A 27,069-nucleotide genomic window follows, 5' to 3' on the forward strand; every position below is an offset into this window, starting at 1 on the left:
TTCTGGGGACACAGCGGGATCTGAGAGGACTGAGAACAGGAAGAGTTGGAGAGTGTAGGGAGTTTCTATCAAAGTGTCCATCCCTACTGTCAGTCATTCCTCCAAGACACAGCACAACAAGATGCTGGAATTGGTGAGGTATGTCCCAAATGGACTGGAGACACTGCTGTGCCTCTCCTCTCACACTGGCCCTGAATTCACACACTGACACACTCCTGACTGGACTGGAGACACTGCTGTCCCTCTCCTCTCACACTGGCCCTGAATTCACACACTGACACACTCCTGACTGGACTGGAGACACTGCTGTCCCTCTCCTCTCACACTGCCCCTGAATTCACACACTGACACACTCCTGACTGGACTGGAGACACTGCTGTCCCTCTCCTCTCACACTGACACACTCCTGACTGGACTGGAGACACTGCTGTCCCTCTCCTCTCACACTGCCCCTGAATTCACACACTGACACTCCTGACTGGACTGGAGACACTGCTGTCCCTCTCCTCTCACACTGACACACTCCTGACTGGACTGGAGACACTGCTGTCCCTCTCCTCTCACACTGGCCCTGAATTCACACACTGATACTCCTGACTGGACTGGAGACACTGCTGTCCCTCTCCTCTCACACTGCCCCTGAATTCACACACTGACACACTCCTGACTGGACTGGAGACACTGCTGTCCCTCTCCTCTCACACTGCCCCTGAATTCACACACTGACACACTCCTGACTGGACTGGAGACACTGCTGTCCCTCTCCTCTCACACTGACACACTCCTGACTGGACTGGAGACACTGCTGTCCCTCTCCTCTCACACTGCCCCTGAATTCACACACTGACACTCCTGACTGGACTGGAGACACTGCTGTCCCTCTCCTCTCACACTGACACTCCTGACTGGACTGGAGACACTGCTGTCCCTCTCCTCTCACACTGACACTCCTGACTGGACTGGAGACACTGCTGTCCCTCTCCTCTCACACTGGCCCTGAATTCACACACTGATACTCCTGACTGGACTGGAGACACTGCTGTCCCTCTCCTCTCACACTGCCCCTGAATTCACACACTGATACTCCTGACTGGACTGGAGACACTGCTGTCCCTCTCCTCTCACACTGACACTCCTGACTGGACTGGAGACACTGCTGTCCCTCTCCTCTCACACTGACACACTCCTGACTGGACTGGAGACACTGCTGTCCCTCTCCTCTCACACTGTCCCTGAATTCACACACTGACACTCCTGACTGGACTGGAGACACTGCTGTCCCTCTCCTCTCACACTGACACTCCTGACTGGACTGGAGACACTGCTGTCCCTCTCCTCTCACACTGACACTCCTGACTGGACTGGAGACACTGCTGTCCCTCTCCTCTCACACTGACACACTCCTGACTGGACTGGAGACACTGCTGTCCCTCTCCTCTCACACTGCCCCTGAATTCACACACTGACACTCCTGACTGGACTGCGGCAGTGTGGCCCGTGTGGCCCTTGTGATCGCCAGGAGGCCCCTGGCTCTCGCCCTGTGTGGACAGAAGCTCTGCGGCAGCAGTCATCGGAGCCCCAGCTGCCCCCCCTGAGTCTCTGCGAGTCGCTTTGGATAAAAGCGTCTCCTAAATGACTAATTCTAACGGTGCGCGTGTGTGTGCGTGTGTGGAGTGTCTCCGAGGTGGGCCGAGCGCTGCGCAGTGCTGGAATGAAATGAGATGTGTGTTTCATTGAACTGCGAGCAGACCTATTTTAATTGTTGCCATGGAGACGGAGCTGTGGCTGATGGAGAGAAGAGGAGAGGCGGTTTCGGAGTCAGCTGTAGCTCCTGTCGCTGTCTTGCTCCCGTCTCCTCGCGCTCGGCCGGGGGGGCCTGTCCCTCTGACCCGCCCCCGGCCAGCGCTCAGGGGTCTCGCGATGATGCGTGGCGCCGCTCGTTTGCCGGGCGGTGGGCTTCCCCAGGGAGGGAGCGTTCTGGTGCCACCGGGTCCACCGGCGGCTTGGTGAGCGAGCCGGGACCCTTCGGGCTGGCCGACCCCCAAGCTCTCACCCGGAGCTGCTCCGGGGCTCGCGAAGGAATCGGGGCGCCCCCCGACCCCCGCCCGGCTCGCGGGTCACTCGTGATTCCCAAATCAGTGTGGGGAAGAATGAGAAGATAATGTCACTGAAGCCGGGTCTAAAAATAGCAAGGGAGTTCACGTTGAAAGACAGCCTGAGTCAGACACGATCAGCACGTCGTTAACTGCTCTAACGAGGGCTAGGTCTGCACTCTGCTGTAGAATCAGCCCAGATTGAAACTCGTCATTAACAAGGTTCAAGGCAATAAACTCGCGCAGTTGGTTAGACACAAACCTCTTTCTCAGAGGCCTCCGCACGGAGAGGAAAATGAGCACTGAGAGCTGTAATTAGTGAGGACTTCCACCTCGCAATTAGCTCTTTTAAAGCAGCAGTACTTTTATTGTCATCTGTGTTCACCCCTGTCCTCCCCCCTCCCGCGCTGTCTGCACCCTAGAGTGAGCTGGGAAGGGTGGGGCAGGAGACGGACAGACAGATGGACATGATGTCTGAAGGGAAGAGAGTGTACAAGCATCCTCCCTCCCCATCCGATCGCCAGGCTCTCTTTTCTCTCTCTCCCTCCTCCTCTCTCTTCTGTTCCCTCTCTCTCTGCATCACAGTTAATGAAAGAGGCTATAAATAAGAACAGAAACATCTGCAGTCACTGAGCGTTTAGCATAGAAGAGAAAGAGAAGGAGAGAGGGAGACAGGGATGGAGAGAAGGAGAGAGACAGAGGGATAGAGAGGCCGGGACCATCCCTGGACATCCTGGCCAGAGACACAGCAGACCTCGCTGTCCAGAGAGGGCTCAGTGACCACAGCCTGGACAGAGACACTGGACACAGGCAGACCTGGCTGTCCAGAGAGGACAGGCTCAGTGACCACAGCCTGGCCAGAGACACTGGACACAGGCAGACCTGGCTGTCCAGAGAGGACAGGCTCAGTGACCACAGCCTGGCCAGAGACACTGGACACAGGCAGACCTGGCTGTCCAAAGAGAACAGGCTCAGTGACCACAGCCTGGCCAGAGACACTGGACACAGGCAGACCTGGCTGTCCAGAGGGGATAGGCTCTGTCAGATGAATGGATAGTTTCCTGCACAATGTGCACAATTCTGCTATTCTCTCCCAGACGTCTTATTTAAAACAACAAACAGCTTATCGCTCTGCAGGCCTGTCCCAGATTTTATCATATCCCTCTTGTCTCTATTCTGAAAGCTGATGTTCAGAAAAGGACTCTTTTTAAAAAAAAAAGAGAAATCTTGCTGTCATGTGTCGCTGAGCAAGTGTATGCATTTGTGTGTGTGACATGCAACGACTCTCACAGAAAAGAGCCGTACTTTGGTGCTAGTGTTTCAAGATTTTCACACACCCCAGGGAAAGTCCTGCTGGACTCCTGAAGAAAACCAGCAAGCTAGAGAGCATGCAGACTTCTGTAAAGATCAGGACCTCTGCCCTCTGCCTGTCTTACAGGTTTCATTAAGAGTCACGTGAGAGTACGGACAGAGCTGTGTGTGTGTCAGTGTGAGAGCCGTGTGTGTCAGTGTGAGAGCTGTGTGTGTGTGTCAGTGTGAGAGCCATGTGTGTGTCAGTGTGAGAGCCGTGTGTGTGTGTCAGTGTGAGAGCCATGTGTGTGCATGTGTTTAGAGAGAAACTCCGTGTGTGACAGTGAGCTGTGTGTGACAGTGATGTACTGTATGTGTCAGTGAGAGAGCTGTGTGTGTGTAACAGTGAGAGAGCCAAGTGTGTGTGGCAGTGAGCTGTGTGTGACAGTGAGCTGTGTGTAAGTGTGAGAGCTGTGTGTGTGACAGTGATTGATGTATGTGTCAGTGTGAGAGCTGTGTGTGTCTGGAGTATGTGCAGTTTGTAGAGTACAAGCTCAGTATCTCTAATCCAAGCCGATTGCGGGCTAGCAGCCATCCTTGGGGAGAGGTTATCTCATCAATAATGAAGCGCATTATTCAGCCTGATCACCCTTTTAATAAAATATTGATTTCTCTTTGTGTGTGTATGCACGCTTCCAGTTTTGTTGCTTTTAAGGATGATCTCCGCTTAAGAATATAGACGGACAGTCCGATAAGTTGAAACAGAGTGAAGCCGGGAGGGAGACACAGAAATGTAGACAGAGACTGAACTGGCAGACTAAAAGCAGAGCAAGAGTTCTGTAGATGTTTCTGCCTTGCTTCTGCCTTCACTCGACAGTGAAAAAAGACATTGTGCTCTTTTTCTTAACCAGACGACACAAGTCATAAATTCTCTGTCAGACAGTTCAGGGTTGTGTCTGTGTGGGCCACGTAACTGCCTCACCCCGTCTTTAATCTCCGTTCACAGAAGCCTTGTTCTCTGGAGCACAGGAGCTGCAGTTAAGTGTAAGGAAGTCATTTGACAGGCACAGTCTTACTGGCCCACAAGCCTCTGGTTTGTTACATCTGCAGGTTTTGTTCCCTTAGCAGAAGTTTATGTTGTGAACTACAGTAGTTAAAATCTGCCTTAGAGCATGTTAAAGAGCTGAACACAGTCGACCAGTTGAAAAGAATCCTATTATGAAGCAGGTTAAGGGTTCGAGTGAGCGGCTGTGATCCGGCAGGAGTGTGGGGCCCCGGCAGCAGGACGCAGGACAGCTCCCCTCTTTGAAGTTCACAGCCACAGAGGAATTTCCAAGGGAGCTCCAGATTAATCCTACATTTACTAATCTTGGTTTGTTTTCCTTGGTGATTCAATGTCACTGTGATTAAGACAAAATCCCAGATTGACTCAGCTTTGTTAATGGTAATTATTAATTACTCATTTAGCAGACACTTCTTAATTGTTTTACGGAGTCTTGGGGATGAGCTGCAGCCTCGTCGGCAGTCTCTCTGACGAGAGGACCTGGGTTTGACTCCTGAAGGAGAGCTCAGGGGTACACAGTGGGACAGGGGCTCCTGTCCCTTCACCCCACCCCCACCTAGCAGCCTGGCACCATCCAGCATCACAGAGGTTACCTCCGCTGCGCAGCTCCCAGTGTGATTGGTGGGACGGGTCAGAACAGTCCCTTGCTCAGCGGCCTGTGACCTCACACTTCTCTCTTTCTCGCCCTGCAGGGATTGACAACACCGCTCTTCGCCATGCCTGTATTTTGCTACGACACACAGTCCCCTGCCCCTGCCCCTGCCCCTGCCCCACCACGGACTCCCTCCAGAACACGAACTCAGTGCTGCCGGACTTCTTACAGCCCCGCCTCTGTGCTCCCCTTCCTCCTCCTCCTCCTCCTCTTCCCGGGGGCTGCCGACTCGCGCCGGGCACCGCAGCCGCTGGTCCCCAAGCTGACCCAGGGGCTCAGCATCGCCGTGATTCTGGTGGGCAACTCTAGCGAAGTGTCGCTGAACGAGGGGCGCGAGAAAGAGGACTTCCAGCACATGGCCATCAGCCCCAGCGTGGAGCTGGTCACCATGAATGAGACCGACCCCAAGAGCATCATCACGCGCATCTGCGACCTGATGACCAAGAACCGGCTGCAGGGCGTGGTGTTCGGGGACGACACCGACCAGGAGGCCATTGCCCAGATACTGGACTTCATCTCTGCCCAGACACACATCCCCATCCTGGGCATCCGGGGCGGCTCCTCCATGATCATGGCAGCCAAGGTAAGAGCAGCGCCCCCTGCTGGCTTGGCAGTGCATTCTGTGCGGGCTGAGAGCTGCTGGGATGTGCGCACGGAGCTGGAGTGTTTGTTCGCCCGCGTCGGGAGATATTCTGTGTGGCTGGATATTGCTGTCCTTGGTTGTTGCTGATAGGGTTTCCAGAGGGAGGAGAAGGGACCGGGAGTTTGCTGAAAGCCTTGGAGAAATGTTCTTGTTAATCGGTGCTCTGCTCTCCCCACATGGGCTCGCGATTGGGTGATTGCGTGGACTCAGTGATCTCGCTGACCAGCTCTTGCACAGAGGGCTACAGTTAATGCTTTTGGAGGTGTGGTGCTTAGGGAGTCCTGGCAGCATTGCATGAATCAAAACGGAAATCTTGCTAGACTTTTTTTTCTAGCTTGGTTTGCAGACAGAAGAGTTACTTTTTTATAACAATTTATAATAATTTAACTGTTAAATTGTTGCTCTTTGCTCAGCAGTTGCTGTTTGCTCAACTCTTCGCTCTGTTGCTCTTGCAAATCTCTTGTTATAATGAGTTCAGAGTGTGCCTTAGCAGTTATGCATTGGAGCTGGTTAGCACTACAATGCCTAGACAGCAGTCTGTGGTGTGAGTACACAGTGATATTGTAGTCTTTACTCGGTAAAGACAGCATCTGTGGTGTGAGTACACAGTGATATTGTAGTCTGTACTCGGTAAAGACAGCGTCTGTGGTGTGAGTACACAGTGATATTGTAGTCTGTACTCGGTAAAGACAGCGTCTGTGGTGTGAGTACACAGTGATATTGTAGTCTGTACTCGGTAAAGACAGCGTCTGTGGTGTGAGTACACGGTGATATTGTAGTCTGTACTCGGTAAAGACAGCGTCTGTGGTGTGAGTACACGGTGATATTGTAGTCTTTACTCGGTAAAGACAGCATCTGTGGTGTGAGTACACAGTGATATTGTAGTCTGTACTCGGTAAAGACAGCGTCTGTGGTGTGAGTACACAGCGATATTGTAGTCTGTACTCGGTAAAGACAGCGTCTGTGGTGTGAGTACACAGCGATATTGTAGTCTGTACTCGGTAAAGACAGCATCTGTGGTGTGAGTACACAGTGATATTGTAGTCTGTACTCGGTAAAGACAGCATCTGTGGTGTGAGTACACAGCGATATTGTAGTCTGTACTCGGTAAAGACAGCGTCTGTGGTGTGAGTACACGGTGATATTGTAGTCTGTACTCAGTAAAGACAGCGGTCTGGTGTGAGGACACAGTGATATTGTAGTCTGTACTCGGTAAAGACAGCGGTCTGGTGTGAGTGCACAGTGATATTGTAGTCTGTACTCAGTAAAGACAGCGGTCTGGTGTGAGTGCACAGTGATATTGTAGTCTGTACTCGGTAAAGACAGCGTCTGTGGTGTGAGTACACAGTGATATTGTAGTCTGTACTCGGTAAAGACAGCGTCTGTGGTGTGAGTACACAGTGATATTGTAGTCTGTACTCGGTAAAGACAGCGGTCTGGTGTGAGTACACAGTGATATTGTAGTCTGTACTCGGTAAAGACAAAAGTATCTGTCATTATTCTATAATGCTTGCTGGCCCTGCCACTGACTCCATGCACTTTTGTCATTCAGTAGTGGTATTTAACTAATATATACAGTAAGTAATGTAGCTATGCTATAATATTAGTTCAGTGTGTTGTAGTTACTTTGGTATATCACTAGATCAGTTTAATTTTCTGTACTGATCTCTTTCCTCCTTTTGACTGGACTTTCACAATGGACAGTTGCACTAGAACATTAGCAGCACACCCTGTGCTGTTCCTGCTACTCTATCCTCCTGATTCATTTTTTCGCCTCCTCTGTAGCTGCCAGTGCTTCTATTATTCACTGACAGCTCTTAGCCTGCCGTTCTGTGATGTCGCACCCATGGTGATATCCCACAAGGCCCTGGGGTGCAGAACCATACAACTTATCAATGGAGAATGAAAGAGAGAAATGGAAGGAATACCAACAAAAGACAAGAGAGAAAAACGATGGAGAAAGAGAGAAAGAGGGAGACAGAGAGAGAGAGACCTCCATTTCTCTCACAATTATCCACCCCACACAAAACCAGATAGAACTGCTGCAGTTTCTATGGCAACCGCACTTGCATAGTTATATATACACCGTGTGTATTTATGTGTCCTGGAGTGGATGTTCAGGTTACAGAGATAGGAGAGAAGAAGGAAGAGAGAGGAGGAGGGGATTTGAATGGGGTTACAGTATGTTAGTACTACACTGAGAGAGAGAGGGGTTCATACAGACACACTGACTGGACACTCCAGTACATTAACACTGCACTGAGAGAGAGAGAGGGGTTAATACAGACACACTGACTGGACACTCCAGTACATGAACACTGCACTGAGAGAGAGAGGGGTTCATACAGACACACTGACTGGACACTCCAGTACATGAACACTGCACTGAGAGAGAGAGAGGGGTTAATACAGACACACTGACTGGACACTCCAGTACATGAACACTGCACTGAGAGAGAGAGGGGTTCATACAGACACACTGACTGGACACTCCAGTACATGAACACTGCACTGAGAGAGAGAGGGGTTCATACAGACACACTGACTGGACACTCCAGTACATGAACACTGCACTGAGAGAGAGAGGGGTTCATACAGATGCTGATTCAGGTCAGTACAGTACAGCTGCGTTGCTGGTTCTGTTTACTGGTCAGAGGTGCTGTCAGCATCACTTCTCCCTCTGCGCCCCTCCCTCTCCCTGAGCCCCCAGAGTGAACGAGACACGGGCAGTCACAGTTCCTCTTTTTCTGCAGGATGTTGCCATCAGGTGCTGTGATTGATGACCCTAAATGATGGCTGGGGGCATTGAAAATGAAGATATTCGGTAAACTCTGTCTTTTTAAAAGAAGAAGGAGAGAAACTAGTTCTAACTAGTTCTAGTACTGACTCCCAGTACACAGCAGTGTGATCCAGTCCAGGTTTTGCTCCCAGCTGCCGGCTCTTGTACAGAAGACAGCACCAGGTGTTGGAGATTTCAAGCTTGTCATTTTGAGCAGATTTGGAATTTAAACAATATTAAGCATATTTGCTTTTCTGATTCATCAGTACAGTTTGTGCGTTTTCTGGCTACTGTCAGGTACTAATTGCAGTCCTAATGACTGCCTGCTCAAGCTGTAATTGTGTACAGCTCTGCTGAACAATGGGAGAGGGGAGGAATGAAGGGAGAGAGAGGCAGACGCAGGGAGATGGGGAGAGAGGCGTCTGTCCTCAGCCACTTTTCATAAGGGATCAGCGCAAGACTGCAGCCTGCTTCTGCGCCTCTGGGCTCCATGCAGTGGAGACGCGGGTTTGAACCGGGGATAGGAACCGGGGCCTGCTGCTGTCTGCCGTGTCCTGGTTTCTCAAGTTGTGGCAGTCTCGCCGTGCTCCCCCAGCGAGAGCGAGGGACGGGGGAAGGAGACAGGCGGGGAGAGAGAGCCCTCGATTCTGTGGCCCATTTTCCGCTCCCCACAGGAGTCTATTCCTGTCCTGTCGCCGCTCTGGGGCTCGAGAGGAGTGGACACGCCGGCCACACGCTCCCGCCACGCCCCCAGCCTGGTCCCAGAGCCGGCCAGCTGGCCTGCAGTCACTCAGCACGCCCACGCGTGATCTTCACAGCGCAGGGCGGGTCTGTGCTCTGCCCTCAGCACCCGCAGCCTGATCTCCCCAGAGCTCAGGGCTCAGCAGGCCGGGCCTGGTCAGCCCTGGTCAGCCCTGGTCAGCCTCCCAGGAAAACCAGCAGGTTGCTGTAAGTGCTGGTGTTTGACCAGCAGGTGGCGCTGTTCCATCGTCCCAGAATGGACAACATGGTCACTGACGCTGTCAGTGAGAGTGGGGGTGCTGACCCTGGTGTCAGGGTGTTCCTTGATCGCTCGTGCAGGGGCGAGCTGTGAGAGGGAGGGTCAGGTGTCGTGCAGCTGTGCTCAGCTCCGCTCGCTGTCAGCAGGACCCCACCTGTCCAGCAGCAGGGCTCTGTCCCCAGACACTGCGCCTGTGCTCTCACCCCCCTCTCCGGAGGCAGCACCTTGTCAGAGCCCTGAGGACGCTGCTAGGTGAGCAGATAGATCCTGCTATTAAACCAGTGAAAACGCACTGCAGATTAGAATCGCAAAGTGAGCTCGTTAATTAGAGCAGAATCTACAGCTCGAGCACGCAACACTCACAGCTTTCCACTTGCTGCAACACACACACACTGTAATAAACACACACTGTATTATACACACACTGTATTATACACACACTGTATTATACACACACTGTAATAAATACACACTGTAATAAATACACACTGTAATAAACACACTGTATTATACACACACACTGTAATAAACACTGTATTATACACACACTGTAATAAACACACACACTGTAATAAACACACACTGTAATAAACACACTGTATTATACACACACTGTAATAAACACACACACACTGTAATAAACACACACACACTGTAATAAATACACTATTATACACATGCTGTAATCAATACACACTAATATACACACTGTATTATACACACTATGTTATACACACTGTATTATACTCACAAAGTATACACATTGTAATTTACACACACTATGATGTACAATTATAATGTACACACCTAGTGATAATTACGCATTGTACATTACACCCATAAAAATATACAAGTAGTATACTTTACACAAAGTAATTTACACACAGTGTAATATACAGACTATATTTTTCACGTACTAATACATATGTACTACTGCACTCACAGTCAGAAACACACACAGTGAAGTCCACACAGTGTACTCCACTGTTCCTGGTACACGCACAGTGTAGCAGCACACACCAGCAGAGCATCCGGTATCACTGTGTAGCAACTGTGAGCAGACTCCCTCACTGTGCAAACGCAGTTGCCACGGAAACACAGCCCGTCTCTTCGAATTAGGGATTCCTCTCTCTCCCTCTGTTTCAGTTTTTCTCTTTCTTTGAGAGCTGAGCAGCGAGTTCTTGTCTCTCTGTCTCCACAATCTGACAGCACAGCTGATAGCAGTCCGGAGCTGTTCGCATCACGGGGAGGGAGGGAGAGGAGGGGCAGGAGGGGCAGGAGGGCTGATGCAGAGGGACAGCAGGGGGACTCCTTTCATACACCACACATCAAAGCCAAGGCATTCCAGAGCACAATGGTATTCAGACATCACCAGAGTGTTAGGTTTAGGAACACAGAAAACTGCCCTGGATTCCCTGCCTCTAGACACACTCCACTGGAGTACATGAGCACTGCACTGAGAGAGAGAGGGGTTCATACAGACACACTGACTGGACACTCCAGTACATGAACACTGCACTGAGAGAGGGGTTCATACAGACACACTGACTGGACACTCCAGTACATTAACACTGCACTGAGAGAGAGAGGGGTTCATACAGACACACTGACTGGACACTCCAGTACATTAACACTGCACTGAGAGAGAGAGGGGTTCATACAGACACACTGACTGGACACTCCAGTACATGAACACTGCACTGAGAGAGAGGGGTTCATACAGACACCCTGACTGGACACTCCAGTACATGAACACTGCACTGAGAGAGGGGTCAGCTGTCAGTGATGTATGTGACAAGCAGGGTGATGACCTCTATCTCTCCATGTGTCACCAGTGACTCCCTCTGTCAGCCTGTTGCCTTCTGTCCCTCTCTCCCTGCACACTGTGACTGACAGCCTGCTGACCTGCTCTTACTCCTCTCCCCTTCCTCGTCATCCTCCTGCCTTCCTCTCCTCTCTCGCGCTCTGTGTCACGGTCTCACTTGCTCATGCCGGGCTGACAGAGAGCAGAGACAGGGAGAGACAGGGAGAGAGACAGGAGCAGCAGAGACAGACAGAGCCAGGGAGAGAGACAGGAGCAGCAGAGACAGACAGAGCCAGGGAGAGAGAGACAGAGACAGGAGCAGAGACAGACAGAGCCAGGGAGAGAGACAGGAGCAGCAGAGACAGACAGAGCCAGGGAGAGAGACAGGAGCAGCAGAGACAGACAGAGCCAGGGAGAGAGACAGGAGCAGCAGAGACAGACAGAGCCAGGAGCAGCAGGGAGCAGTCGGGGGCTGGGCTGTGCTGACACCGGGACACTGAGGCCCTGACAGCGCAGTGACTCACTGCTGCCTCCCCCGCTCCCTCGCGCTGGCTCTGCCTGTGTCTCTGCTCCGCCGCTGGAGCAGCGTGGAGACGGAGGACTGGGAAAGAGATCAAGGGAGGAGCAGGGAGAGAGAGCCGGCGAATCGAGCCCCAGCTGGGACTGCACTCCCCGTTTCACTGCACTCTGGGCTGCTGTGTTAGTGTCTGCTCCGCTGCGTGCCTGGTGTTGTGCTGAGGGAGCTCGTTTACCTGGCCACGGAGCTGTGAAGATGCCGAGGGGCGGTCCGAGCTCTTCCCGTGGCTGGCCCTCCGCCCGCCGGAGCAGTCCGGGACAGCGCCCCCCAGCGATCACGAGTCCTCCCAGTGTCGGCGCTGCGCTGTGGGCCGTGTGGGGCTCTGAGTGTGGACACAGCTGACCGTGTTGGCGCACGTCTCTGTCTCCGCTCGCTCTCTCAGGCCTGGAGTGGACACTGGCACATGGCAGCATGGTCAGCAGGCTGGGCCTGGTCAGCCCTGGTCAGCCCTGGTCAGCCCTGGTCAGCCCTGGGGCGGGAGGCTTCCAAGGAAAACCAGCATGTTGCTGTAAGTGCTGGTGTTTGACCAGCAGGTGTTGATGTTCCATCGTCTCAGAATGGACAACATGGTCACTGAAGCTGTCAGTGAGAGTGGGGGTGCTGACCCTGATGTCTGAACGCTGGTCACTATCGATCCCGGGGTGCTGTCAGTGAGAGTGGGGTGCTGACCCTCATGTCTGACCGCTGGTCACTATTGATCCCGGGGTGCTGTCAGTGAGACTGGGGGTGCTGTCAGTGAGAGTGGGGTGCTGAGCCTGGTGTCTGACCGCTGGTCACTATCGATCCTGGGGTGCTGTTAGTGAGAATGGGGTGCTGACCCTCGTGTCTGACCGCTGGTCACTATTGATCCCGGGGTGCTGTCAGTGAGACTGGGGGTGCTGTCAGTGAGTGTGGGGTGCCGAGCCTGGTGTCTGACCGCTGGTCACTATCGATCCTGGGGTGCTGTCAGTGAGAGTGGGGTGCTGACCCTCCAGGTGAAGTGCTCTGGCTGTTCTAGGGGTGAAGTGGGTGCTGGCAGGCTGTAGCGATGGCTCAGCAGGTTGTTCAATCCTGCTGCCTGACAGATACACTGCTCCGGGCGAGAGGGAGGTACATTCATTTCCACTGACACACGTTGCTGGAGAAGAGTCTCAAAAGGTGCATTTATTCCTGAGCCATGGCTTCTGCAGTGTGCCCTCTGCTCTGTTCTCGTCAGTCTCCTGTCTCCCCTGTGCTGTGTGTCTATTACCAGGAGTCTCTGTGATCTCCCCTCTCTCACTGTGTCTCCTGTCCTGTTGTGTGATTGTTACTGAGGGATTCTCTGTGATCTCCCCTCTCTCACTGTGTCTCCTGTCCTGTTGTGTGTTTGTTACTGAGGGATTCTCTGTGCTCTCCTCTCTGTCGCTGTGTCCTCTGTCCTGCTGTGTGTGTCTGTCACAGAGGGAGCTGTGAGCCCCATGACCCCACGCTGGGACAGCTCAGCTGGGCTGTATCCCCAGAGCAGGAGCTGGGCAGCGCTGCACAGGCAGAGCCCTTCGGAGCAGTGCAGTCTCACAATGTTTGGGATCGCAGACAATCCCAGGGGACAGAGTCTCCGAAACCCCGTCGGATTAGCCAAATATTTAATCAGAGAGAGAAGGTGAGGAATGTTAATTAAAAGCTGCCATGAATAAAGGTCAACTGCAATTATTTGATCATCTGAAATGTAGGACTAATTTATTCGAGAAGGCATCCTCTGTGTTTGATCAGAGCAGGAGCTGAAGTCAGCAAGAAACTTGTGTCCACCACTCTCTGATCCTCTGTGATCTCCTCTCTCTCACCGTGTCTCCTGTCCTGCTGTGTGTGTATCTATTACTGAGGAATCCTCTGTGATCTCCTCTCTCTCACTGTGTCTCCTGTCCTGTTGTGTGATTATTACTGAGGGATATGAGATTATTGAGGGTAGTGGGCACACTGTGTCTCCTGTCCTGTTGTGTGATTATTACTGAGGGATATGAGATTATTGAGGGCAGTGCACACTGTGTCTCCTGTCCTGTTGTGTGTGATTATTACTGAGGGATATGAGATTATTGAGGGCAGTGCACACTGTGTCTCCTGTACTGTTGTGTGATTATTACTGAGGGATATGAGATTATTGATGGCAGTGCACACTGTGTCTCCTGTACTGTTGTGTGTGATTATTACTGAGGGATATGAGATTATTGAGGGCAGTGGGCACACTGTGTCTCCTGTCCTGTTGTGTGTGATTATTACTGAGGTATATGAGATTATTGAGGGCAGTGCACACTGTCTCCTGTCCTGTTGTGTGATTATTACTGAGGGATATGAGATTATTGAGGGCAGTGCACACTGCGTCTCCTGTCCTGTTGTGTGATTATTACTGAGGGATATGAGATTATTGAGGGCAGTGGGCACACTGTGTCTCCTGTCCTGTTGTGTGTGATTATTACTGAGGGATATGAGATTATTGAGGGCAGTGCACACTGTGTCTCCTGTACTGTTGTGTGTGATTATTACTGAGGGATATGAGATTATTGAGGGCAGTGGGCACACTGTGTCTCCTGTTCTGTTGGGTGTGATGATTATTGAGGGCAGTGGGCACACTGTGTCTCCTGTCCTGTTGTGTGTGATTATTACTGAGGGATATGAGATTATTGAGGGCAGTGGGCACACTGTGTCTCCTGTCCTGTTGTGTGTGATGATTATTGAGGGCAGTGGGCACACTGTGTCTCCTGTCCTGTTGTGTGTGATGATTATTGAGGGCAGTGGGCACACTGTGTCTCCTGTCCTGTTGTGTGTGATGATTATTGAGGGCAGTGGGCACACTGGCTCAAGGCCTCACTGCCTCTGCGGGTTGTTCGGCCTGTTCTGTGTGGAGTTTGCATGTGTGCCGTGCCTGCCTGGGGTTTCTCAGGTAGCTCTGGGTTCCTCCGGTGGTCTGTGAATTTCCCCTGTAAGTGGTGGAGGTGAGAGCTCAGGTCCTGCCCTGAGGCTGGATGCACTTCAGTCTGATAACGCCACTGTGTAGCAGCCTGACAGTGTTCAGTTGCATTCAGATCACAGACCCACTTCTTGTCCTTGCTGAAAAGCAGCTGCTGTGTTCTCTATTAATCTACCGTATAACAACAATACAGCCTGTCAGCATCGCTCTTCAGGAAGCGCAGCGCAGACGACTGTCACTAGACATCAACTTTGACACAGTGCGCTAAAATAACCGTGTCGCCCCAGTGTGCAGAAGGTGCAGTCGTGCACCTGGAGCAGCAGTTCTGCACAGGTCAGTAGCAATTCGTGCGAGGCCAGTGGAACCATGTGGGCGCCAGGCCCCGTGCACCAGTCACACGGCTCTGTCTCCCCCTCCCAATCGAAACAACTCCCCCCACAGGGCACTGTACCAGTCTGTGCAGCTGATACCCTCCTCCTGCCACTTTCTCTCCATCTCGAGCTCATGCTCGTGCTCCGCCAGTGGGCACAGAGAGACAGAGAGAGTCACTCTGCACACAGAGAGGAGAGAGAGCAGGGTGGGCTTCAATACAGCACAGAGACAGAGAGAGTCACTCTGCACACAGAGAGGAGAGAGAGCAGGGTGGGCTTTAATACAGCACTGAGACAGAGAGAGTCACTCTGCACACAGAGAGGAGAGAGAGCAGGGTGGGCTTCAATACAGCACAGAGACAGAGAGAGTCACTCTGCACACAGAGAGGAGAGAGAGCAGGGTGGGCTTCAATACAGCACAGAGACAGAGAGAGTCACTCTGCACACAGAGAGGAGAGAGAGCAGGGTGGGCTTTAATACAGCACTGAGACAGAGAGAGTCACTCTGCACAGAGAGGAGAGAGAGCAGGGTGGGCTTCAATACAGCACTGAGACAGAGAGAGTCACTCTGCACACAGAGAGGAGAGAGAGCAGGGTGGGCTTCAATACAGCACAGAGACAGAGAGAGTCACTCTGCACACAGAGAGGAGAGAGAGCAGGGTGGGCTTTAATACAGCACTGAGACAGAGAGAGTCACTCTGCACACAGAGAGGAGAGAGAGCAGGGTGGGCTTCAATACAGCACAGAGAGAGTCACTCACTGTGAAAGCCCGCCCTGCTCTCTCTCCTCTCTCTGTGTGCGAGTGGCTCTCCAGTGGGCACAATGAGTGGATCTTGTTCTGCCAGCTGTCACTCACCCGCACTAATAGTCCACTTGACTCTACACCAGCCCTGTGTTTGCTGCCCTCTCGCAATGTTCTCCTCTCGCACTCGCTGACATTGCTGTCTCGTCACTGTCTGAGGCTGCCTTCTGACTAACACACAGCTCACAGCCCCTGTCTCTCCTCTGACAAAAGAGATTGTCTGAATCATTTTCCCTGACTCTACAGGTGCCACAGTGGTGATCACACTGAGTCCTCTTTTGCCAAAAGACAGCACACACATTGCGAGAGAGGAGATCACAAATAAAACCATTAGTAATAAACACACACAACAGGACAGGAGACACAGTGAGAGAGAGGAGATCACAGAGAATCCCTCAGCAATAAACACACACAACAGGACAGGAGACACAGTGAGAGAGGGGAGATCACTGGGGATCCCTCAGTAATAAATACACACAACAGGACAGGAGACACAGTGAGAGAGGGGAGATCACAGAGAATCCCTCAGCAATAAACACACACAACAGGACAGGAGACACAGCGACAGAGAAGAGAGCACAGAGGATCCCTCAGTAACAAACACACAACAGGACAGGAGACACAGTGAGAGAGGGGAGATCACAGAGAATCCCTCAGTAACAAACACACAGAGATGTGTTCACATGCAGGTTGGCTGGCTGGCGCCACACTGACAGATGGTAGGGACCACACTGTACACAGCACTTGTGGAGCTGTGTGGATTTTCACATCCCCTGAGACACATCAGCCTTAAGCACACACATATATCACACACTCCTGCGCACTATCTCATAACTCTTGCTGTCTGAGAACTCACACACGCTCCCTGAGACACACACTTGTGAACTGATTGTAGAACATTACAAAGTTATACTGCATACTATATACTGTATAAACCAGCTGAAAAATAGATAACAGAAGATGATGGGGTGATAAATTCTTATCAAAATATACCTGAGAAACCTGAGAAGCACAGGTTTCTCAGGTACACAGCCCAGTCACAGGGCTCTAGACTCTTCTAGTCCCTGTGGAGTCCAGCACACTGACACAGCCCAGTCACAGGCTCTAGACTCTTCTAGTCCCTGTGGAGTCCAGCACACTGACACAGCCCAGTCACAGGCTCTAGACTCTTCTAGTCCCTGTGGAGTCCAGCACACTGACACAGCCCAGTCACAGGCTCTAGACTCTTCTAGTCCCTGTGGAGTCCAGCACACTGACACAGCCCAGTCACAGGCTCTAGACTCTTCTAGTCCCTGTGGAGTCCAGCACACTGACACAGCCCAGTCACAGGCTCTAGACTCTTCTAGTCCCTGTGGAGTCCAGCACACTGACACAGCCCAGTCACAGGGCTCTAGACTCTTCTAGTCCCTGTGGAGTCCAGCACACTGACACAGCCCAGTCACAGGCTCTAGACTCTTCTAGTTCCTGTGGAGTCCAGCACACTGACACAGCCCAGTCACAGGCTCTAGACTCTTCTAGTCCCTGTGGAGTCCAGCACACTGACACACAGCCCAGTCACAGGCTCTAGACTCTTCTAGTCCCTGTGGAGTCCAGCACACTGACACAGCCCAGTCACAGGCTCTAGACTCTTCTAGTCCCTGTGGAGTCCAGCACACTGACACAGCCCAGTCACAGGGCTCTAGACTCTTCTAGTCCCTGTGGAGTCCAGCACACTGACACAGCCCAGTCACAGGCTCTAGACTCTTCTAGTCCCTGTGGAGTCCAGCACACTGACACACAGCCCAGTCACAGGCTCTAGACTCTTCTAGTCCCTGTGGAGTCCAGCACACTGACACAGCCCAGTCACAGGGCTCTAGACTCTTCTAGTCCCTGTGGAGTCCAGCACACTGACACAGCCCAGTCACAGGGCTCTAGACTCTTCTAGTCCCTGTGGAGTCCAGCACACTGACACAGCCCAGTCACAGGGCTCTAGACTCTTCTAGTCCCTGTGGAGTCCAGCACACTGACACAGCCCAGTCACAGGCTCTAGACTCTTCTAGTCCCTGTGGAGTCTGGGACACCGTCACAGCCCAGTCACAGGCTCTAGACTCCTCTAGTCCCTGTGGAGTCCAGCACACTGACACAGCCCAGTCACAGGCTCTAGACTCTTCTAGTCCCTGTGGAGTCCAGCACACTGACACAGCCCAGTCACAGGGCTCCAGTTTGTTTTTCCTGATCCTTGTCTGTGGCCTGTCTGTCTCAGGTAGTCCTTTAATGAATGTTTAAAGTGGATGTAGGAGTGCTGTGAGGTGTTTGATGCTGGAGCTCTGTGAGCCAGGAGAAACTAGTGAGTGCTTGTTGAAACACATCTGCGCAATAAGCCACCTTATTGCACATCTCAGTGTGATGCTGAAGTATATTGAACTGTCTCTTGTGTTTCCTTCACTGTCAGGTCCAGTGCATGCAGAGTCTGTCTGTGTGGGTGTGTGAGTGTCTGTCTTGGGACCTGCGTACAGGCTCCTGTGTGAGACCTGTAGCCTCGTGCGCGGCCGGCTCTCAGCGTGGGGTCTGGGGAATAACAGCACAGCTGAGAGCAGCGTGTGAGCCTGTCAGGACGAGGATCAGGAAGCAGAGCAATTCAATTAGAGCTCTCCTGGCAGTAATTACAGCTGAAAATATAGGACACAGAGCCGGGAGGCAGGGGGAGGGAGAGCCAGCGACGTGGGTCTGTCAGGTGCCTGTCCAGCACTGCCTCACACTGCCTCACAGGAGTCAGCACACAGCCCAGCCTCTGTCCAGCACTGCCTCACAGGAGTCAGCACACAGCCCAGCCTCTGTCCAGCACTGCCTCACAGGAGTCAGCACACAGCCCAGCCTCTGTCCAGCACTGCCTCACAGGAGTCAGCACACAGCCCAGCCTCTGTCCAGCACTGCCTCACACTGCCTCACAGGAGTCAGCACACAGCCCAGCCTCTGTCCAGCACTGCCTCACAGGAGTCAGCACACAGCCCAGCCTCTGTCCAGCACTGCCTCACAGGAGCCAGCACACAGCCCAGCCTCTGTCCAGCACTGCCTCACACTGCCTCACAGGAGTCAGCACACAGCCCAGCCTCTGTCCAGCACTGCCTCACAGGAGTCAGCACACAGCCCAGCCTCTGTCCAGCACTGCCTCACAGGAGTCAGCACACAGCCCAGCCTCTGTGCAGCACTGCCTCACACTGCCTCACAGGAGCCAGCACACAGCCCAGCCTCTGTGCAGCACTGCCTCACAGGAGTCAGCACACAGCCCAGCCTCTGTCCAGCACTGCCTCAGCTGTCAGTATTCCAGTGTTCTCTCACAGGCCAGTCAGACGGGGGTGGGGGTCCCCACCTCCATTGCCTGGGTTTAGCCTCATGAATGCGCATGAACAGGCCGGACAGCTGCAGGAAGCCGCTGAGCTCTGTGGACGCGCTGGTGGACGTGCGCTGGGCTGGCACAGGGGGCTGTGTGCTGGGAGGAAGGAGGCTGGGAACCGAGCGCAGGAAAGGCAGTGAGCCGAGTGAAACAGCTCGTCGTCTGAAACTCTGAAACCCCAAAAATATCCTTAGCAATCCCCCCCAGAACAGACGTGCAGAGCGCTGTGGAGTGTGTGCTGGAGGCTGCTGGGCCTGCTCTCTGCCCCGTGCGCCCGGTGTGGACATGTCTGTGTGGGGCTCTGTGCTGACTCACGCCCACACGTGTCTCTGTGTGTGAGCGGGGCTCCTGGTCCGCCCCGTCTCAGTGGTCTCTCCCACCGCTCCTCTCAGCTCATTAATCTGCAGCAAAGAGAACGGATCGACCCATGTGTGTCCCGGGGGGGGGCTTTGATGTGGATTCATTAACACAGCCAGCTGATGCGCTGATCCTCACCTTCATCTGCTCCGCTGAGACCCGCGCTCTCACGCACACACGATCCCGCGCCAGGCCAGAGCCCCGTTCACCTGCTCTCGGTCCTGGGACTGGCACTTGTTGAGTGACTCCGAGGCGGAGAAGTCACTGGCCTGAGGTCAGGCAGATGCTCTGGGCAGCCGCTGTCCCTGCTGGGCTGGAGTACTAACCCACTGGCCCCTCTCTCCCAGGATGACAACTCGATGTTCTTCCAGTTCGGCCCGTCCATCGAGCAGCAGGCCACGGTGATGCTGAACATCATGGAGGAGTACGACTGGTACATCTTCTCCATCGTCACCACCTACTACCCAGGCTACCAGGACTTCGTCAACAAGGTACCAGAACACAGAGAGAGAGGGATCACTGCTCCCACCTTCACACTGCATAGCCTGGGGATTCTCATCCCCATCATCCTTCCCTGTCTTCATGTCCATCATTCTCCCGTGTCCTCATGTCCATCATCCTCTCGTGTCCTCGAGTCCATCATCTTCTCATGTCCTCATGTCCATCATCTTCTCATGTCCTCATGTCCATCATCCTCCCCTGTCCTCATGTCCATCATCTTCTCGTGTCCTCATGTCCATCATCCTCCCGTGTCCTCATGTCCATCATCCTCCCGTGTCCTCATGTCCATCATCTTCTCATGTCACTGTCTCACCCCGTCTCACCCTCTCCCGCCGTGCCAGAGTGCCAGCATGCTCTCAGTCCTGGAACTGGCACTTGTTGAGTGGCAGCATGGCAGCAGGTGTCCTCAGCTCTCACCCCGTGTCTCTGCCGCCCCCTCCCGGCCGCAGGTCCGCAGCACCATCGAGAACAGCTTCGTGGGCTGGGAGCTGGAGGAGGTGCTGCTGCTGGACATGTCCCTGGACGACGGGGACTCCAAGATCCAGAACCAGCTGAAGAAGCTGCAGAGCCCCGTCATCCTGCTGTACTGCACCAAGGAGGAGGCCACCTACATCTTCGCCGTGGCGCACTCCGTGGGCCTCACGGGCTACGGCTACACCTGGATCGTGCCCTCGCTGGTCACGGGGGACGCCGACAACGTCCCCGCGGAGTTCCCCACCGGCCTGATCTCCGTGTCCTACGACGAGTGGGACTACGGGCTGGAGGCCCGCGTGCGCGACGGCGTGGCAGTGATCGCCACGGCGACCTCCACCATGCTGCTGGACCGCGGGCCGAACACGCTGCTGAAGGCTGAGTGCCACGGCACGCCGGACAAGAAGGGCGGCGGGGGGGCAGCGGGGGCGGCGGGGAACCCCAACGAGCTGCTGCGGTAAGGAGTGGGGTCACTGAGCGCGGAGTCACAGAGTTCACACTGCGGTACTGTGCTCATACTGCACACTGCGGTACTGTGCTCATACTGCACACTGCGGTACTGTGCTCATACTGCACACTGCGGTACTGTGTTCTTACTGCACACTGTGGTACTGTGCTCATACTGCACACTGCGGTACTGTGTTCTTACTGCACACTGCGGTACTGTGCTCATACTGCACACTGCGGTACTGTGCTCATACTGCACACTGCGGTACTGTGTTCTTACTGCACACTGCGGTACTGTGTTCTTACTGCACACTGCGGTACTGTGCTCATACGGCACACTGCGGTACTGTGCTCATACGGCACACTGCGGTACTGTGCTCATACTGCACACTGCGGTACTGTGCTCATACTGCACACTGCGGTACTGTGTTCTTACTGCACACTGCGGTACTGTGCTCATACGGCACACTGCGGTACTGTGCTCATACTGCACACTGCGGTACTGTGTTCTTACTGCACACTGCGGTACTGTGCTCATACTGCACACTGCGGTACTGTGTTCTTACTGCACACTGCGGTACTGTGCTCATACTGCATGCTCATTGGGGTGATGTAATTAGTGGGGTACCACAGGGATCTGTACTAGCACCACTGCTCTTCCCCAGTTACATCAGTGGTCTAGATTCTGGTATAGTCGGTGAACTAGTGACACCAGACTACAGTGCTAGTAAGCAGTGTGGAAGCTGGGAAGCAGAGTTTCAGGACAATCCAGTTCCAGAGTGGATGAAGAACTTGGCAGATGACCTCTAATGTACACAAGTGCAGAGCCTTGCACTCAGGAAGCAGAAACACAGCATATTAAAAACAACATGTGATCAAGTAGTGAGCTTGAAGACGCTGCTTCTGAAAACGCATGTTATCTTTACACAAAGGGTGGTGGGAGCGTGGAACAAGTCCCCCATCCCTGTTGTTGAGGTTGATGCCGTCTTCTTTCAAGAAACAGCTGGATGAGATCCTGGGATTAATTAGCTACTTATTACCAAACGAGATGTGCGAATGAGATAACTAGATCAGTAGGTACGGCCGATGCCCTCCTGTCTGTACAGTGTCTCCTGCTCTTGTGTTAAGTGTCAGAGCAGGCTCACTCTAGTGCTGGGGTTAGGGTTAGGGACTCCGGTTGGAGTGGTGGTTTAGTGTTGATCAATACACAGCAATCTGGCCGTCTCACTCTCTTTCAGCTCATAATGGATTCACTCTCGGTCTGAAACGCTGCTGTTATGTCTCTCTCAGATCCTGTCTTGGGCTCTATCTCTCTATCTCCTGTTTTCTTCTTCCCTCTCCTTATCTGTTCTCATGAATGTGCCGACTTCCTTTAACACATTTATCTTTCTTTCTTGTTGACACAATCTCTCCATCTCTATCTCCCAATCCCATTTCCATCAATCTCTCCCTCCCGCGCTCTCTCCCAGTCATACAGTAACTCTGTCCAGCCCTGCACCTGTCTTCCGTGTTCATGAGAGTGAGACGGGCCAGGCTGAGAGTCCTCACAGTGAGACAGGCCTGAGAGGGAGACACGCCATTTTACTCCTGACAGCCCGGTGTAATTCTGCAGAGCCAACAGTGAAACGTGAACCAGTGGAACTATGTGGAAACAGTCCGATACCCTGGACTCTTTCAGGGAAAGTAGCTGGTCAGGTCAGGACACACTAGGAAACGTTCTGGACGGGCCAGATGGCCCCTCTGGTCAGTAAGCCCCTCCCGTGTGCGAGCTGGGCTCCTGCTGACTGAGCGGCGCGCGGCGAGGCCCGTGATGGATTTCTGCGTTTTGTTACTTTAACTTTTAATTTAAATATGAAATGAATATGAATGAAAACGTCGATGTAAATAGAATTTCTATTCTCAAGGCAATTAAATATTAACATAAATCCATTAACGCTAATCAGCCTCAGCCCTGCCCTGCCACCAGCACAGAGAGCATCAGTGACGCTTCTCTCTGTGTGGCGAGAGAGCGCCCCCCACAGGCCCCCTGCGGTACTGGCTCTGACCGCAGCCCGGCCTCTGTGTTCGCCAGCGGGCCCGGTCTCCGCCAGTCTGGGCCATGAGGAGGGCAGAGCAGCTGATGTCTTCATCTCTCCCCCTCTCCCTCTTTCTCTCTCTCCCCCTCTTCCTCTCTCTCTCTCCCCCTCTCCCTCTCTCTCTCTCCCTCTCTCTCTCCCTCTCCCCCTCTCCCTCTCTCTCTCTCTCCCCCTCTGTCTCTCCCTCTCTCTCTCTCTCCCCCTAAATGCATCTCATTGCTCAGTGTCTTAATGACTCGCCTCCCTGCTGCCTTCTCATTAACACACAGCTTATGACTTTTTTAGAGCCATTTTTCAGTATGTGCCACCCTCGCGTGTCTCCACGCTGCCCCAGGGCCCCCCCGGCGCTCCAGAGAGACGCGCTGGGCCGCGGCCCGGTTCCGGGCGTGGCCGGGCGCAGTCGGAGGTCGCTCCCCGGAGAGCTGCCTGGCGCTGCGCCGTTCTGCAGCTCCGCAGGTTCAGACAGCGGCCCAGAGCCGCAGACACCCCCGCCGCAGTCTGGAGGCCTCCTTCTGATGTAATGCTCTCTAATTAAAGCTACAAGTGTCTCTGTGTAGAGAGAGGGGGTGGGAGGGGCAGAGGTCAGAGGGCAAGGGCAGCTGGGGAGCGGGGGGCTCAGCTCCGCTCACAGCACCTCCTCAGGGTGACTGAGCCACCCCAGCATCTCACCCAGGGGTCCCGACTCCTCCCAGAGAGCCGCAGCCTCAGCAGCTGGACAGGCGATGTGTTCGAGACGCCCCCCACCACTACTCTCTGTGTAAAGACGTGCCGCCCCCCCAGCTCACTGTAACGTGGCAAGGCTCTGCTTCTCTGTGCTGTCATTGTTACCTTGTGTAATCTGTCAGGGCACAAAACACAGGCTACTGCTCGTGATACAGGCAGGGGCAGCCCAGGAATCATCCTCTCCTGCCAGCACTGGCAGCGCAGGGTTCGAGAGAGAGCACAGCAGGGAGAGGAACAAAGGCAAAGCTGCCGTGAATGAGAGAAACAGGAAGAGAGGGAGAGGGCGAGAGTGTGTGACAGATATTACGTACTGAGTTTTATTTATATACACATAATTAGGCAGCTAGATGCTGTGGAGTGTTTAACACACACATAGACACCTACTGAAGCATTCACTCAGACACACTGCCTGACACACACACACAGAGCACCACACACACTCACTGCTGCTGCACACACTGACACACACACACACACACACACAGAGCACCACACACCCTCACTGCTGCTGCACACACTGACACACACACACTGAGAGCACCACACACACTCACTGCTGCTGCACACACTGACACACACACACAGAGCACCACACACCCTCACTGCTGCTGCACACACTGACACACACTGAGAGCACCACACACCCTCACTGCTGCTACGCACACACTGACACACACACACTGAGAGCACCACACACCCTCACTGCTGCTGCACACACTGACACACACACAGAGCACCACACACCCTCACTGCTGCTGCACACACTGACACACACACACTGAGAGCACCACACACCCTCACTGCTGCTGCACACACTGACACACACACACTGAGAGCACCACACACCCTCACTGCTGCACACACTGACACACACACACAGAGCACCACACACCCTCACTGCTGCTGCACACACTGACACACACACACACAGAGCACCACACACCCTCACTGCTGCTGCACACACTGACACACACACACACAGAGCACCACACACCCTCACTGCTGCTGCACACACTGACACACACACACAGAGCACCACACACCCTCACAGCTGCTGCACACACTGACACACACACACACAGAGCACCACACACCCTCACTGCTGCTGCACACACTGACACACACACACACACACACAGAGCACCACACACCCTCACTGGTACTGCACACACTGACACACACACACTGAGAGCACCACACACCCTCACTGGTACTGCACACACTGACACACACACACTGAGAGCACCACACACCCTCACTGCTGCTGCACACACTGACACACACACAGAGCACCACACACCCTCACTGGTACTGCACACACTGACACACACACACTGAGAGCACCACACTCACTGCTGCTGCACACACTGACACACACACACTGAGAGCACCACACACCCTCACTCCCTGACACTGAACACACACTGAAATACTGTACACTCCCTGATACTGAACACACACTGATGTACACTCCCTGACACTGAACACACACTGACGTGCTGATACAGTCCCACCCTCCTCTCCGGTTGTCCTGCATGACGGTCCAGCCAGCGTGATTCGATCCCGCAGTGACATCAGCCCAGGAATCAGAACAGAGGGATCCACTGCTCCTCCAGTCCGGACGAACCACACTCCAGCTAGATTACCGTCGCCATGGCAACGCCGCAGGTCTCCGCGAAGCCTGGAGGATTCGCTGGGTTAACGTTGCCATGGCGACACATTACATATGCTGGTGAGAGTAGCAGGAAGGTTCGGCGCTGAAAGACAGCGAGAGGAAGAGGGAAGGAGGAAGGTTGAGACGCACACTTGAGACGCCGCTTGTCCTCCCCACCCATCCTTCCCAGAGCAGACCCTGCACTGCTGGACCACAGCCCTCTGTACCAACTGTACTACAGCCCTCTGTACAGACTGTACTACAGCCCTCTGTACAGACTGTACTACAGTCCTCTGTACCGACTGTACTACAGCCCTCTGTACAGACTGTACTACAGTCCTCTGTACAGACTGTACTACAGCCCTCTGTACCGACTGTACTACAGCCCTCTGTACCGATTGTACTACAGCCCTCTGTACAGACTGTACTACAGCCCTCTGTACAGACTGTACTACAGCCCTCTGTACAGACTGTACTACAGTCCTCTGTACCGACTGTACTACAGCCCTCTGTACAGACTGTACTACAGTCCTCTGTACAGACTGTACTACAGCCCTCTGTACCGACTGTACTACAGCCCTCTGTACCGACTGTACTACAGCCCTCTGTACAGACTGTACTACAGTCCTCTGTACCGACTGTACTACACCCCTCTGTACCGACTGTACTAAAGCCCTCTGTACAGACTGTACTACAGCCCTCTGTACTGATTGTACTACAGCCCTCTGTACCGACTGTACTACAGCCCTCTGTACAGACTGTACTACAGCCCTCTGTACCGACTGTACTACAGCCCTCTGTACAGACTGTACTACAGCCCTCTGTACAGACTGTACTACAGTCCTCTGTACAGACTGTACTACAGCCCTCTGTACTGATTGTACTACAGCCCTCTGTACAGACTGTACTACAGCCCTCTGTACAGACTGTACTACAGCCCTCTGTACAGACTGTACTACAGTCCTCTGTACTGATTGTACTACAGCCCTCTGTACAGACTGTACTACAGCCCTCTGTACTGATTGTACTACAGCCCTCTGTACAGACTGGACCACAGCCCTCTGTACAGACTGTACTACAGCCCTCTGTACCGACTGTACTACAGCCCTCTGTACAGACTGTACTACAGCCCTCTGTACAGACTGTACTACAGCCCTCTGTACAGACTGTACTACAGTCCTCTGTACTGATTGTACTACAGCCCTCTGTACAGACTGGACCACAGCCCTCTGTACAGACTGTACTACAGCCCTCTGTACAGACTGTACTACAGTCCTCTGTACCGACTGTACTACACCCCTCTGTACCGACTGTACTACAGCCCTCTGTACAGACTGTACTACAGCCCTCTGTACAGACTGTACTACAGCCCTCTGTACAGACTGTACTACAGCCCTCTGTACAGACTGTACTACAGTCCTCTGTACTGATTGTACTACAGCCCTCTGTACAGACTGGACCACAGCCCTCTGTAC

At 53.4% G+C, this 27,069-nt stretch overlaps 1 protein-coding gene across 1 annotated transcript in view; it reads left to right on the top strand.

Moving 5' to 3' along the window:
• Positions 1-27,069, top strand: part of LOC102690491 (glutamate receptor ionotropic, NMDA 2B-like) — a 62,624-nt gene that overhangs the window by 21,514 nt on the left and 14,041 nt on the right. The window contains 3 exon segments of the mRNA XM_069197095.1: positions 5,139-5,681; positions 20,071-20,214; positions 20,674-21,152. Of these exon segments, the coding sequence (XP_069053196.1) occupies positions 5,163-5,681; positions 20,071-20,214; positions 20,674-21,152 (1,142 nt within the window). The 5' untranslated portion in view covers positions 5,139-5,162.

The sequence above is a fragment of the Lepisosteus oculatus genome, chromosome 12 (genome assembly GCF_040954835.1).
Source record: "Lepisosteus oculatus isolate fLepOcu1 chromosome 12, fLepOcu1.hap2, whole genome shotgun sequence".
NCBI classification, from domain to species: Eukaryota; Metazoa; Chordata; class Actinopteri; order Semionotiformes; family Lepisosteidae; genus Lepisosteus; species Lepisosteus oculatus.